At 42.7% G+C, this 14,036-nt stretch overlaps 1 protein-coding gene across 1 annotated transcript; it reads right to left on the reverse strand.

Moving 5' to 3' along the window:
- Window positions 1-6,543: 6,543 nt before the first annotated feature.
- Window positions 6,544-13,297, reverse strand: LOC124681903 (putative 3,4-dihydroxy-2-butanone kinase; the record flags this gene model as incomplete). Its single annotated transcript, XM_047216679.1, is given in 17 exon segments — window positions 6,544-6,917; window positions 7,064-7,159; window positions 7,235-7,347; window positions 7,457-7,524; window positions 7,611-7,694; window positions 7,904-7,947; window positions 8,029-8,172; window positions 8,723-8,787; window positions 9,171-9,263; window positions 9,591-9,721; window positions 10,441-10,496; window positions 10,704-10,787; window positions 10,961-11,134; window positions 12,090-12,179; window positions 12,269-12,340; window positions 13,046-13,093; window positions 13,185-13,297. Coding segments are annotated over 17 exon segments (1,607 nt in total), but the record flags the coding sequence as incomplete, so codon positions are not given.
- Window positions 13,298-14,036: the final 739 nt, after the last annotated feature.

Below are 14,036 nucleotides of genomic sequence, written 5' to 3' on the forward strand. Positions count from 1 at the left end.
GCTCGAGCCGCAGCGAGCGTGCGGCATATCCGGCGCCGGATCCGAGCGCCGAGGAAGGGCGACATGTCCGCCGGCGAGTATATGCACAAGGTCAAAGCCTTGGCCGACTCCATGACCGCCGCTGGTTTTCCGCTCCAAGACGACGAGATCATTGACTATATGCTCACCGGCTTGGGGAAGGACTTCAACCCGATCGCGGCGTCGCTTAATGTTGTCACCACTCCGGTGACCGCCGCCAGCCTTCTATTCTATGGTGCTGAACTTTGAAGCGCTGCAGCTCTCGCAGCAAGCTGATAATGAGGAGTGGACGTCGTCGGCCAATGCCACGATGCGCTCCAACGCTCCCCCGGTGAACCGCCCGTACGTGCAAGATACTGGTCGCACATCTGGCGGTCGTCCTTCAGGCGGCTACCCGCAGCAGCAGCAGCAGGGCCAGGGTGGTCAGGATCGTCGCCGCAACAATGGTGGCGGCGGTGGTGGGGGAGGCTACAACGGCCGGCGCCGCTGGCGTCCCAAGTGCCGCGATCCGCAAGAATTGGGGTCATGAGGCCCAAGATTGTCGCCAGCGTTTCGATCATGACTACTACCCCAACACTCGGTCCGGCAATTCGGCGTCAACTTCCAACGACTCGGGCACCGGGTCATGGACTCGGTGCGACCGATCATCTCGACAAGCGATCTCGAGCGTCCGCATGTTCGCGCTCCCTATGCTGGCAAGGATCAAGTTCAAGTAGCAAATGGTTCAGGTTTGTCTATTTCGCACATTGGAAATTCTACTATAGCCGGTTCATCTCTTCGCTTGAATAACATCCTTCATGTTCCAAATATTAGTCAAGCATCTTTTGTCTGTTTATCGTCTTGTCACGTATAATCCTATCTTTATTGAGTTTCATCGTTACTTTTTCCTTGTTAAGCACAAGGTCACGAGGAAGGTTCTTCTTCGCGGTAGAAGTCAAGGTGGTCTCTATCCTCTTCCGCTCGGCCGAGCCTCGGCCTTCTTCGGCGCGTCATGCGGCATCCAGCCGTCGTGGTCACGTCATCTCATTGGCACCAGCGTCTTGGTCATCCTACAAAAAATGTCGTTAGCTCTATTGTTAGGCAAAGTGGTCTTTTGTGTTCTCCTTCAGACAATTCAACTCTAGTTTGTGATGCTTGTCAACGTGGTAAAAGTCATCAGTTATCATATAATGCCTCTACCCGTGTTTCTACTGAGCCCCTTGAATTAATTCATTCTGATGTGTGGGGGCCTGCCCGTGCTTCTTCGGGGGGGTTTAAGTATTATGTGAGTTTTATCGATGACTACTCTCGTTTTTGCTGGATATATCTTCTCAAGAATAAGTCAGATGTTGAGCAGGTGTTTTATGCTTTCCAAGCCCATGTTGAGCGTCTCTTGAACACTAAGATCCGCGCCGTCCAGTCTGATTGGGGGGTGAATATCATCGGTTGCATAGCTATTTTCAGCGCACCGGTATTTCTCACAGAGTCTCATGTCCACACACCTCTCAACAGAATGGCATTGCTGAGCGCAAACACCGTCACTTGGTCGAAACTGGTCTTACCTTGTTAGCCCACTCCTCTCTCCCGTTGCGATATTGGGATGAAGCCTTTCTCACTGCATGTTATCTTATTAATCGCATGCCTACACCGGTGCTTCGTCAAGACACTCCTATTCAGCGTCTTTTCCATATTCAGCCTAATTATGATTTTCTTCGTATTTTTGGCTGTGCTTGTTGGCCTAGTCTTCGCAAGTATAACACTCATAAACTCGAGTTTCGATCCAAGATGTGTGTGTTCCTTGGTTATAGTCCTATGCATAAAGGCTACAAGTGTCTTGATCAATCCACTGGGCGGATCTATATTTCTCGAGACGTTGTCTTTGATGAGTCTGTTTTTCCGTTTGCCACCCCCGTTGTTACTGTTGACGTGTCTACTCTTGCTGAAGCTATCACTTTTCCGTCTTCCGAACCGGCTACTAGTGTTTCTGTGCGAAATTATGACCTGACATATTTGACTACTAATCCCTCTGGTAGCACTGCTGATCATGTTGCGCAGGATCCTGCCTCGGCGACCGACGTGCGAGGAGAGCAGGCGGCCGACGTGCATGGCGAGCGGGCGATTGACGTGCATGGCGGCACGGATCCCCCAGCTGGGCCGTCCCCAGTTTCCGCCACTGGGCCGTCCTCGGCCCAGACGGCCGACTCGGCCGGTGCCTCTTCTGTGCCTAGTGCATCTGCTGAGCACTCCAGTATCTCGTCGACACACACGCCTGCGACGCCTGCCTCTACTTCTTCCGTGCATCCTATGGTGACTCGTACCCGGGATGCTACACGACGACCGAAAGAATACACGGACGGTACAGTTCGTTATGATCCATCTCGCCGGGCTTTCTTTGCGACTCCTGTTTCGCATACTGATGCTTTCCGTGATCCTGCATGGCGTATCGCTATGTCCGATGAGTTTGCTGCTCTCTGTCACACTAATACCTGGAAGTTGGTACCTCGTCCTCCAGGAGTTAATATTGTAGGCAGCAAATGGGTGTTTAAGACCAAGCAACGACCAGATGGTTCCATTGATAAGTACAAGGCTAGACTGGTTGCTCGTGGATTCACTCAACAGCACGGTATTGATTATGGCGACACTTTCAGTCCTGTCGTCAAACCTGCAACTGTTCGTCTAGTGCTGTCTCTTGCTGTTTCGCGTGGCTGGATACTTCGCCAGGTTGATGTCAGTAATGCGTTCTTGCATGGTTATCTGACTGAGGATGTCTACATGCAACAACCCCCCGGTTTTGAGGATGCTCGGTATCCTTCTCATGTGTGCAAACTTCAGCGTGCTCTCTATGGTCTTAAGCGGTCTCCCCGTGCCCGGTATGCTCGGTTGAGTGGACGTCTTTTTCAGCTTGGTTTTGTCTCGTCAAAGGCTGATACATCCCTGTTTATATTTTCTCGGCACGGTGTTCAGATTTACATGCTGGTCTATGTGGATGATATCGTTATTGCTCGGTTCTACACCTGCTGCTGTTGATCGTCTGGTTCGAGAGCTTTACGCAGTTTTCCTATTAAGGATCTCGGTCCTTTGGCGTATTTTCTTGGTCTTGAGGCGTCTTACAATTCAGGGGGGATGGTTCTCACTCAGCGCAAATATGCTTTGGATTTGCTTCATCGTGTGAGTATGGAGAATTGTCGAGCCACTTCGACACCTATGGTTGCTTCGGACCGATTATGCCGAGAGTCTGGCATGTTACTAGGTACTGAAGATGCTACCAGATATCGCAGCATAGTTGGCGGGTTACAGTATTTGACACTCACCCGCCCTGATTTGTCCTTTGCTGTGAATAAAGTGTGCCAGTTTCTGTCTCAGCCAACTGATCAACATTGGGAAGCTGTAAAGCGCATATTGCGGTATGTTAAAGGGACACTTGATACAGGACTGCGTATACGCAAGTCGAATCTCACCGGTGTTAGCATTTTTACGGATGCGGATTGGGCAGGAGACATAGATGATCGCCGGTCTACCGCTGGGTTTGCTGTTTTCGTTGGTCCAAATCTGGTCTCATGGAGTGCCAAGAAACAGCCGACTGTCTCAAGATCTAGTACCGAGGCGGAGTATAAAGCTTTAGGTAATGGAGTTGCCGAAGCTATGTGGGTGGAGTCTCGTTTTGAAGGAGCTTGAGTACCTCGACAGCTGTACCGCCATTCCGTGGTGTGATAATCTAGGGGCTACATACCTAACGAGCAAATCCAGTTTTCCATGCCAGGACGAAGCATATTGAGATAGATTTTCATTTCGTCCGAGAGCGTGTTGCTTCTGGTGATTTAGATGTTAGGTTCATCTCGACGAATGATCAACTAGCTGATGTGTTTACTAAGCCAGCTACACGGCAGATGTTAGACTGTTTTCAGTCCAATCTGAATCTTGTATGTAATAGTTAGTAGTTCAGATTGAGGGGTGTGTTGAGAACGGTCTCGGTCACGTATACGTGTTGTATACGAACACCTAGAGACCTGCCGTGTTTTACTATGATTGTATGTTGATCCTATATAAATATACGAGAGGTGGAGGCTTAGACCCCACGAACCCTAAATCAAAACTGGAGCATCACGTCCCACACAGGGCACACCGGTGGACCTAGCTATGTACACATTAGAAGATATATCTCTCAATGCCGTTCCCAAATATCATCATCATCACCCATCTCCCACCTCCTCCGATCCAAGGACTTCCACAGTTGTCTCAGCAAGTCCACACTAGCCATGCTAAATAGTCAGGCCAAAACCCTAATATCAATATGGCAATACCTATGATGTGAAATCCTACCATTTATACTGATGTGACACAACAAGGTACTAGATGCAAACTCAATATTGGATATATTCCCTCCATCCAGATATATAATGTTTGGAATTATAGGTGAAGTCAACATCTTATAATTTTGACATAACACACATAAAAGTTATATGGATTGAGCAGGCAAGAATGATATTATTGTATTTAACCCGGTGCTACTACCTTGTCTTAGTGCCAGAAATTCCACACCCCTTGTTTAGCGGAATGAAGGTCCTTTTACCATTTTTAGATCAAAATTTTGCATTGGAGATTGTGAAAAATCAAAGGACCATTTCCATTGGGAGGCATCAAACAACAAGAAAGATGTCCTAGCTAGAGACAAGGCAGGTGATTAGGATTAGATAGACTTCACTTATCAGAGGATGCAGGGAAACATTCACGTGAGCGTTCTCTCACACGCCCTTAATTCTGCCAGGTGTATTCGGGCCCTTATGCTCATAATCAGTACAAGTTGGCTAACCAGGAGGCACTAATTATTTGTGACAGGAAAGAAGCAGACATTATCCATATTAGATATGCAGAACCCTGATCAGCAAGCAGCAGCCTTTACCCTGCCTCTAGCTAGCATAGAACAATAATCCATAGCACCAACCAAGCATCTCGCTTAATTCGCAACTTCTCTTTCTTTTAGCTACGCTTTCTTGGGCCATTATAAGCTTTACAATGGTCATTTAGCTACTACTTCAAAGCGCTACTTTTAAACAAATGAACAGGCACAATGATCGTACCGCGTATCTACATTTTATTGATGTGTGTATGCTTTGCAGGGAAAAACAATACGCGATTAGAGATATTACCTGCTCAATGGTTGGTTACACACTTACACCGCCCTTATGGAGCGCACAATGATTAAAAATATACGGAGTATATTCGAACTTTGAGGCAATTATAACTTGTCACATCACAGTTTGGCATGATAGCTCGCTTTGACAATGGGAATACGAAGCTTTAGTATTTCTGGCCATACGCTCCTAATGGAGTGAAGCATCTTAGTTGGTAGAGAGTTTGATTTGCAAAATCCCTGTAGAAATTTAGAGAGTGGTAAAGTTCCCCCAGAATACCAGCTTAGAATTCTATTATGTGAATGCAGTATTTCCTCTTTTGAAGTTCTCAGTTACATCAAACACAAGCGGTTCCATGCCTGGAACATTTATTGATTCGGTGCGCAATCATACATCTTAGCATATACTGTATTATATTACGCAATCAGTTCCAGTTTAGTTAGTACGGTTAGAGCATAAGCAATGTTCCAAAAACTGCCCTACAGATTAGCATATTTGTTTGAAATGGTTGTCCAATCATTCCGGTATGTATTAGATCCTACGAGAAACCCCCACGCGTAAGATGGACAACTGGGCAATATCTTTTTTTCATTGGAATCAAGAATATAATACGTAGAACTTACTTCCGCCACGGAAGACTCAAGTTGCGAAACTTGAATTTTGACATATAGTCGCCAGTTTCAGAAATAGCGTTTGCCAATGATGTGTTAGAAATACAACCACCCTTGCTAGAGTGCTAGGCACATTAACTACGCTTGTTTCTCAGCTGGACAATTCCTGATCTTTTTCTTTCTACATTTATAACAGTTCACGCCAGGTGATATATGGTATTTATGTATGGAAATATTATATATGGTATTTATGTATGGAAAATTGAAATGTAACAGCAGGTGTTGCCGTCTTACACAAGAGTATTCCTCTACACGGGAGAATGGTCAGAGGGTTAGATGGTTAGCTTGAGTTGGTGGCTGTTTGATGGTTAGCTTGAGTTGGTGGCTACCTCTCAACCGCGGTTTGATGGTTATTTTGAGTTGGTGGCTACCTCGCAACCTAAGTTCAAATCTCATACCTAAGTTCAAATCTCATTGGACACAGGATTGAAGCTCATTTAGCTTTTTCTATAAAAAATATGCTCTGGGTACTATTGCTCATAGGTCTTTTTTTATTATTATTATTATTCCTCTACACGGAATTATCTGTGAGTCGTCAGCTTTGATACAAAGGCTAAGAAGAATAGACAACAGAATGCAGACAACCATGTCGTCATTGGATATGATATTTAGAAGTTTGTGACTTTTTAGTCTCTCACTTTGTCGAATAGGAGACAACCATGTCGTCAGCGCTATGTTGTTGAGGCCATTCAGGTAAAATAGACGGTAATAATAAGCACTAACACCGTCAACCACACAGCAGAGGCACACATAATCATCACTTCATCAGGAAGGCAAAATCATAACTTCACCGACCGTTTGTAAGTCTGCAAATCCTTTGAACTGCTCTCTGTATGATGTCAGGACAAAACAATACGGAACTCGATTTCTCAGCCCATGCAAAGCACAAGCGGAAATCAAATCAGAGGGAGCGAGAAAAGCCTCTGAGCATTTCGCCGTCAGTGTAGTATTTTGGACTGTGAAGGAGGCATAGCATGTACTACTACTAGCTTTCTGAACCATGCAGCTTCTTCTTCACTGAAAGCGCTGCAGCTCGATACCATGCAGCTGCAGCAACTGCTCCTGGATCAGGAACTGAAACCAGGTGATCGGGAGCAACGTATGATGACCGTCCTGCCTGCAAGTGCAAATGAATCACATTACTACAGGAACGGACATAATCAAAGGGAAAAGTGCACAAGAATGCAGATTTAGTTGAGCGAGACAAGGCAAGTTATATGTTTTTTTTTCCTTTGAATGCAAGGAACAGGTGAAAGATCCAACCTTTGCTTGCATCTGTTTAGTGGATTCAGCACCAGCTGATGCTGCTTCAGAAGAAGCGATAAAGGCAGTCACCGGATCGTCCCCAGCTTGAAGAGACTGTTTAAGCACAATAAGTACATCAAATAATTACAGACAATGATGCCGGCAGAGCAAGTAGGTTTGAGAAGTGACCTGTTTCAAAACTGTAGAAGCAGGAATTAGAGCATCCAGCATTGTGCGATATCCTGCACTGGCACCACCATATTTGCTAACAGCAGCAATAGAGGCTTCTAAAGCATCAGCCCCTGAAGAAAAGCAGCATACTTTGTTTAGCATGCAAATTTATAGATAGTTGCGTTTCGATCATAATGTAATAAGTTTTGAATCGGAACGCTCAACGAACATATATCTTACATTCATATGCCGTAATAGTTTTGTTTTGTTTTAAGCTTGTATATGCAGCCTTGCAGAGTATGTCATACCTGGAGCACAGTATAGAAGAATAATTACTTAAGTTCTCATATAAGGCCAGTAATGCAACAAATAGTAGCAAGCACGGATTTCTTACAAGATTCCACTTGTTCCACCCATCACCTTACGGATTGTTGCCCCAATCTCATTTATTGTTCCAGCTGCATCATTCATAGGATAACTAGCAAAGGGAAAGGTTTACGTAAAATAGGTCAACTTGTAATAATGGCTGCAAAAACGCAGCCAGCATAGAAGGGATTCATATGAAAAATCAGGACAATGATGCAGAAAGAGGGGTTGGCATTTAACAAGTGGATCTTAACAAGAATTACATATGAACACTATAAATACCAGGAGTCACATCAACAATATGCATTGCTTCTAACTTACCGTGTTTTCATATCTTCAAGAATGGCTGTTGCACCTCTATACATCTGAAAAAAAATGAATCAATTCTAATGAATCATAAAACAGCTCTCATCAGCATTAAGTTAACAAACCCCTGCAAGACCTACCGTAGTTCCACAGTCACCATCACCAACTTTACTGTCCCAGTCATTTAGGCTATCCTTCAGACCAATGAGTTCTTTAGCACCTGCTTCAATAGCAGCCTCCAAAATACACCCTTGCTTGGTTGGCTCCTGCCGATGAGAAAGAATCTGCATAACAATAGCTAATTCATCATACTTGAGAAATTGCGAGTGGCAACTGATATGCATATATTCCAGTATTATTGGTAGACAAAATTGTTTGAAGCACGCACAGAACCAGAAGCACCCCTTGTTTCAAAGAGAGGGTATTCACATTTAATTTGATGGTCAGATGCAAATTGAAAGCTAAGCAGTGGTAATTAAGACCCCCAGGGGAAAATAGGGATGTCAGATTCACACAATACTATTGGCTAAACTTGCTGTCAGAAAAGAGAATGTTTTCAGAGTTCTTCTTTTCATTCCCACCATGTTCTCCATTTCAGGGTTCTCCTTTTCATTCCCACCATGTTCTCCTCACCTTGGCTTTCGTATCTTACCAAAAGGAAGAACTGGTATCTAGACAACAACTGGAATAGAAATTTCTAAATTACAACCCATGCAGAAGCAGAACCAATCGACAACATCATGCGGTTCTTGTTATAGTTGTACACTTCCAAATAAAAGCGAAGGTGAACCTACTCCCAGCATCACAGCCTTAGAGAAGAGAATTTTACTTCACCTCGTCATCCTTCATTGAAGGTGATGGTGGTACTGGAACAGGAAATTTTGCTGGCGGGCGCTTTCCTACAATCAACACCATTAGAAAACTGGTGATTAAACAACAACAACAAAGTTGTCACAGAGCTTACCCTTTCTATTTTAACAAACTTATACTAAAAGGCGTGTGATTAAACCAAATATGTATTTAAAATGTAGGCAACTCCCATTCTAATAGATCTGAATCCTGCCATTTTTGTATAGGCCCAGTTCTGGAGCTTCCAATTGAAGTTTGTACAAAAGAGTTTGCAATTGTAGATAAAACATAAACTGCTACAAATAATGGAAATCACAAACTTCACAAGTTAACTCGTAAAAGAAGGCAAACATAATGTCAAACCTATGATACAGATGTAAAGCGGCTAAAGGCTGCAGAAATCAAACTAGTTTTCTGCCAGCAAGATAACTACCTTCAGAACCAACAGGCCAAGATGGAGCTTTTGTGGGAGCATCAAGTCGCTGCAAAATGCTTTCATCTGACCTCATGATGGTGATAGAAATTCCTGCAGTGAAACATAATTTAAGGCATTTAATGTACCTTATTTATTACAAGTTAAGGAATTAGCCATAAGTCAAATGCCTGTATAGCAGATGAAAATACAGAATACAACACGTTAGAAGAAAAGCAAAGTGGCTAGCTCAACCAGCGAAGGTTGAATGATATTTGCTAAAATATAATTAATGCTGACACATATTCAAGCAACCATGCAGACCATCATGATATATGTGACAGAATAACTATAGCGGAGAGATGTTCATAAAGCTTGGCAACAGATCATTTAGGCCCTTTGGCAGATATCAAGGTTCTCTTAGAGAATACAAGAACTAACCAGCCATATCAAGTGCTGTCATAAATGTGCCAGTGTAGACTCTGTCAACAGCAATCCCATACTCCAACTGTAACTCAGGTACCGCTTTTCTTGCTGCAATCATAAGCTCCATCACAGGAGTAGCACCCAATCTGTAGATGATATTTGACAGCAAAGTAGCATGACATGCTTGATTATAATATAAACAATATAGATAAAGTAAGCTGATACAGTAATAAACCTCCTGAAAGATATCACACTGTCACAGTAGATCTTAAGGTAGTAATTTATATGGAAGATGCAGTTGCCATGGAAAGCTCGCACATTTTCTAAAATGTGGGCGCTAATGAACAAGTTCGTTACTACCATGATCCAAAAATACAAGCACTTCACTATAATCATTAGCTTGAACTGATGTGCAAGCAGGCCAAAACTATATTTCTAGGTAAAGCTCACAACACTTTGTCTGAGATCAACACTTGGTCTTAATTTCCAATGACCCCTTCAATCTTACTGAAGCAACTGAGTGATGGTATTAGACTCTCCTACAAATGCTAAATTACTGCCGTGATTCAGTCCTAGCGTTGCATACCAAGGAAAGTTTCCTGAGAAGATTTTCCATAGTAACCTCTCAAGAAATGGATAACAAGATAGATAATGAGCATATTCGAATTCCGGAAGGAATGTTCACCTTAGTTCAGACAAATAAATATAAAGTATTAAATTATCTAATCACTGAATGCTGCAAATGGTGAAATATATTGCAAATATATATATATAACTATCCGTGCCATCTTCAGTATTTGTACTAGTAATTTGCTGATAGTAACAATCAACTCACAAAGAAACAAGAATGCTCAGATTTAGTTACCCGTTGATTAGGAGAACAGCATTGCTCCCTCTTGTGATAGGAAGATACTGAGTTTCCTGAAATGATGAAAGACCACCACAAAATGAATAAACAGAAGAACCTAGAAGGCTAGAACTAGCACCTACCCTAATTTTTGTGGTAACTGTCTACAAACTTCACCCTCGGCATTTCAGTAATAATCTAGTGCTTGCAGATTTGACTAAAGGAGAAATGGAGAAACACTAGAGGTTAGAAATGAACACATCATGTATCACAAATCATACCTGCGATAGTATCTGCTTAAGAACATGTTCAACCACTACATCAACTGACTGGAGCTCAACAACAGCAGCACCAGGTTCTCCATGCTGGAAAAAAAATAGATGCTTATTATTTGGAAAAAAAATGTGAATTTTGCAGCACTCGGGTATGTTTAGAGCAAACACAAACCCGCACACGCTAATAACTAAATCCCAGTACATCAATTGCATATTTTCCTCCATGCTATATGAGAACAATTGCTGGTGCCAACTAGACTTACAATTCCAAGGCCAAGCTCAATTTGCGTAGGACCTAAACGATCAGATGTCACTTGCCCAGGCAACGTGCAAACAGAAAGTGCTACTCCCATTGTACCAACAGCCTCAGATGCATGTTTTGCTTCTGCAGCAACATCTGCAAGGGATAAACCAGCATCTGCAGCAGCCCCAGCAACCTGTAGAATCCAAACAAAATAAACACTTAAGGGGACAGCAAGAAATAACTACAACAAGGCATTGCTTTTTTTTAAAGTTAGGATCATTAGTAAATGCTGGTGGACAGCAAGAAATAACTACAGCACCTTTGGAAACTAACTGTCATAACGCAAGCTCCAGAATGTAGCCATGAGGTGCTGGCTGCACCGTGGCATTGGTGAGGTCGGCAGGGATAGTGTAATGTGGAGGAGAAGCCTCCTTTCTGTTTTCTTATTGATTACCGATCTGAGCCTTGCACACTAGTCCATTATATGGTCGACTCCTTGATCCAAAGGTCAGATCACATCCTTCTTAACAAATTCTGATTATTTACTATCTTAGCAACCTTAACCTTTGGAAACTAACTGACAAACTTGATAAACAAGGAAATATAGGTCGCAAAATTAAGCACCACGTTGCAGGTTGCTGGCGACGGTGCATGCAATGCCCAGCCCCACATAGTATCGTTTTTTTCTTAAGTTCCATTAACCAGACGACCTAGCCAAATCGCTGGAGACAAATCACGGACGAAGGTAGGTGCAAATTTTATTTCTACATAACAACAGCTTTTCTAAGTTCAAACAGCAAAGAAAGATAGTTTCATTTCCATCAGACAAAATTTTACTCTTAAGAGACTAGAAATCGGGTGTCACTTGACCAGTCAAAATAAACTATAGTGCCTGTTATTGCGATTTCCTCACTTAGCAGGCTAGCCCCAACTTCAGTAGGCATTAAGTAGGCATCCTTGGTTTGTGTTGACAAGATACAAGCTGGTCAACTGGATTAAAAAGTAAACTTTTCATGAACGCGTGGTACATCTGCGAAGGATTTTCTCCGGTGCTTGCCTCATAAGTCGGGGGTGTAATACACTAGTAATCACAACGATGCATAAAAAGAGAATCTAAAATCAACAAGGCAATGGCAACAATGAAGTACCTTATGCACCAGAATTGTTCCTGCTAAACCTCTTCTACCAGCTATCCCCCGAGGCGGGGGAAGAGCACAATCATCTCCAACAATAACCATCTGCAATTGGTGGATAAATACAGATTACAAGCTGAACTGAACATGGTATGCCACACTAAGGTAGTAAAAGATGTTATATGCTCATCAACCTCTATCTTATAGCCTTCAGATTTTGCCTGCTCAGCAGCTAATCCAAAATTAAGTCTATCACCAGTATAGTTCTGCAAATGCCCAACAACAGAACATGAGAACAGAATGGAGTGCGACTACTGGATTGCTACAAATACAATGACTGCAACAGAAACAAGCATAGCAGATTAAACTTCTATGAAACAGCACACGTATAGCAGCATCAAGCAGGCATCTATAGCCAAATAAGCCCCGTGAGCAGTGGCTATGTTTTTTCCTTTTGAGCACAGGTCATGGATAGCCTTCACCCAATAATAGTTAGAGAACGGTGCCAACATCATAAATAGGATAGTGTAAGGTTCAACAACGTTACAGCCAGTTTTACCAGGAGCTTGTATAGCACTTTGAGCAGGAGACTACAGAGGTAAGACCACTAAAATTACCAAAAATTCAACCCCAGACCACTGTCAGCTCCGTACACTCTACACAAACAAAATTCCCTTTCAAGAGATTCGGTCACCATATCTACAACCCTAACAAGCAACAATTTACTTTGTCCCAAGTTGATTTTGGGGAATCTGCGCTAAAAGTTAAACGAGCCACCTGTCCATCTGTAGATGTAGTTGTGTGGTGTACACCGTACACACGAGTAAACAGGTGGAGAAAGCAATAGAAAATCTTCATGAGAATCGAATAGACATTGACCAATCCCAAGCATCAGATAAGACAATACTACAGATGCATCAGGTTGTTCCCATTATGATGATTGTCCTTTTATAATAAAAACTACAGGGTACCTTTATTATCAGAAGGCATCCCATGGTACCCGTTACAGCTCGAATAGCCTACAATGCAAACATAAAGTAGAAAGAATGTGAGCTAGGGAGATCTTAACAGTGAAAGCAATCTGACATAAATTTGCTGAAGGAACCATACAGCTAAAATAGAATCAACAGGTGGAGAAGCAAAAACATCTCCAGAAACAGCAGCTGTCAACATTCCTGGCCCAACAAATCCAGCATGGGCTGGCTCATGGCCACTCCCACCACCTACAAAAACATTGGCATACTCCAAATAAGATGTTATGCTATGGTCTCAACGATATAAAATATACCTGCTGAAGTCCTGGCCTAAAGTTCGTAGTTGAATGAGATTTTATTCAGGAAGAACAATGATATGAATAAGAAAGAATATCTACCGAACTTCTGTATCAGTCATTAGAAGATAACAGTTACAGCAAGAGTAATAGCGGATTCTGATGCATATTTGTTAGTCTTCCATCAATACAAGGAAACAACAATTACATTTCGTTTGCGAAACAAAATTTACATTTCCATGTTTATGGTTTCACAGAAGCAGCAGTAGAGTTTCATGAATGAAAAATAATCAAGACAATATTCAAACTGGGTATCTTCAAGCTGTATCTCTGATGTATCATATTACAGATGACAACTCTAGCTCGTTACATGTTAACCTCAGTACAGGTTTTTCATGAGAAAAGGGCATATTGACTCTTCAGCAATTGTAATCAAAATTAGAAGGTAGGTTTTTTTCAGCCCATAAAATATATTAAAAATAATGAGCTGGAAAGAAAGAATAGACTACAAGCTCATGAATGTAGTCTCCAAGTTTGCCGCTATATGATATACAAGCACACTGCGATACATGGCTGTACACATAGTCCAGGCAAACAGACCAGCACAGTGCCTTACATGGCTTACATGCCTCCTTGATGATATAGCCATAAGGATAAAGGATAACATATCACATATTGCCAGTAAATATGTT

This window comes from Lolium rigidum, unplaced genomic scaffold, assembly GCF_022539505.1.
Source record: "Lolium rigidum isolate FL_2022 unplaced genomic scaffold, APGP_CSIRO_Lrig_0.1 contig_58880_1, whole genome shotgun sequence".
In the NCBI taxonomy this organism is placed as follows: domain Eukaryota; kingdom Viridiplantae; phylum Streptophyta; class Magnoliopsida; order Poales; family Poaceae; genus Lolium; species Lolium rigidum.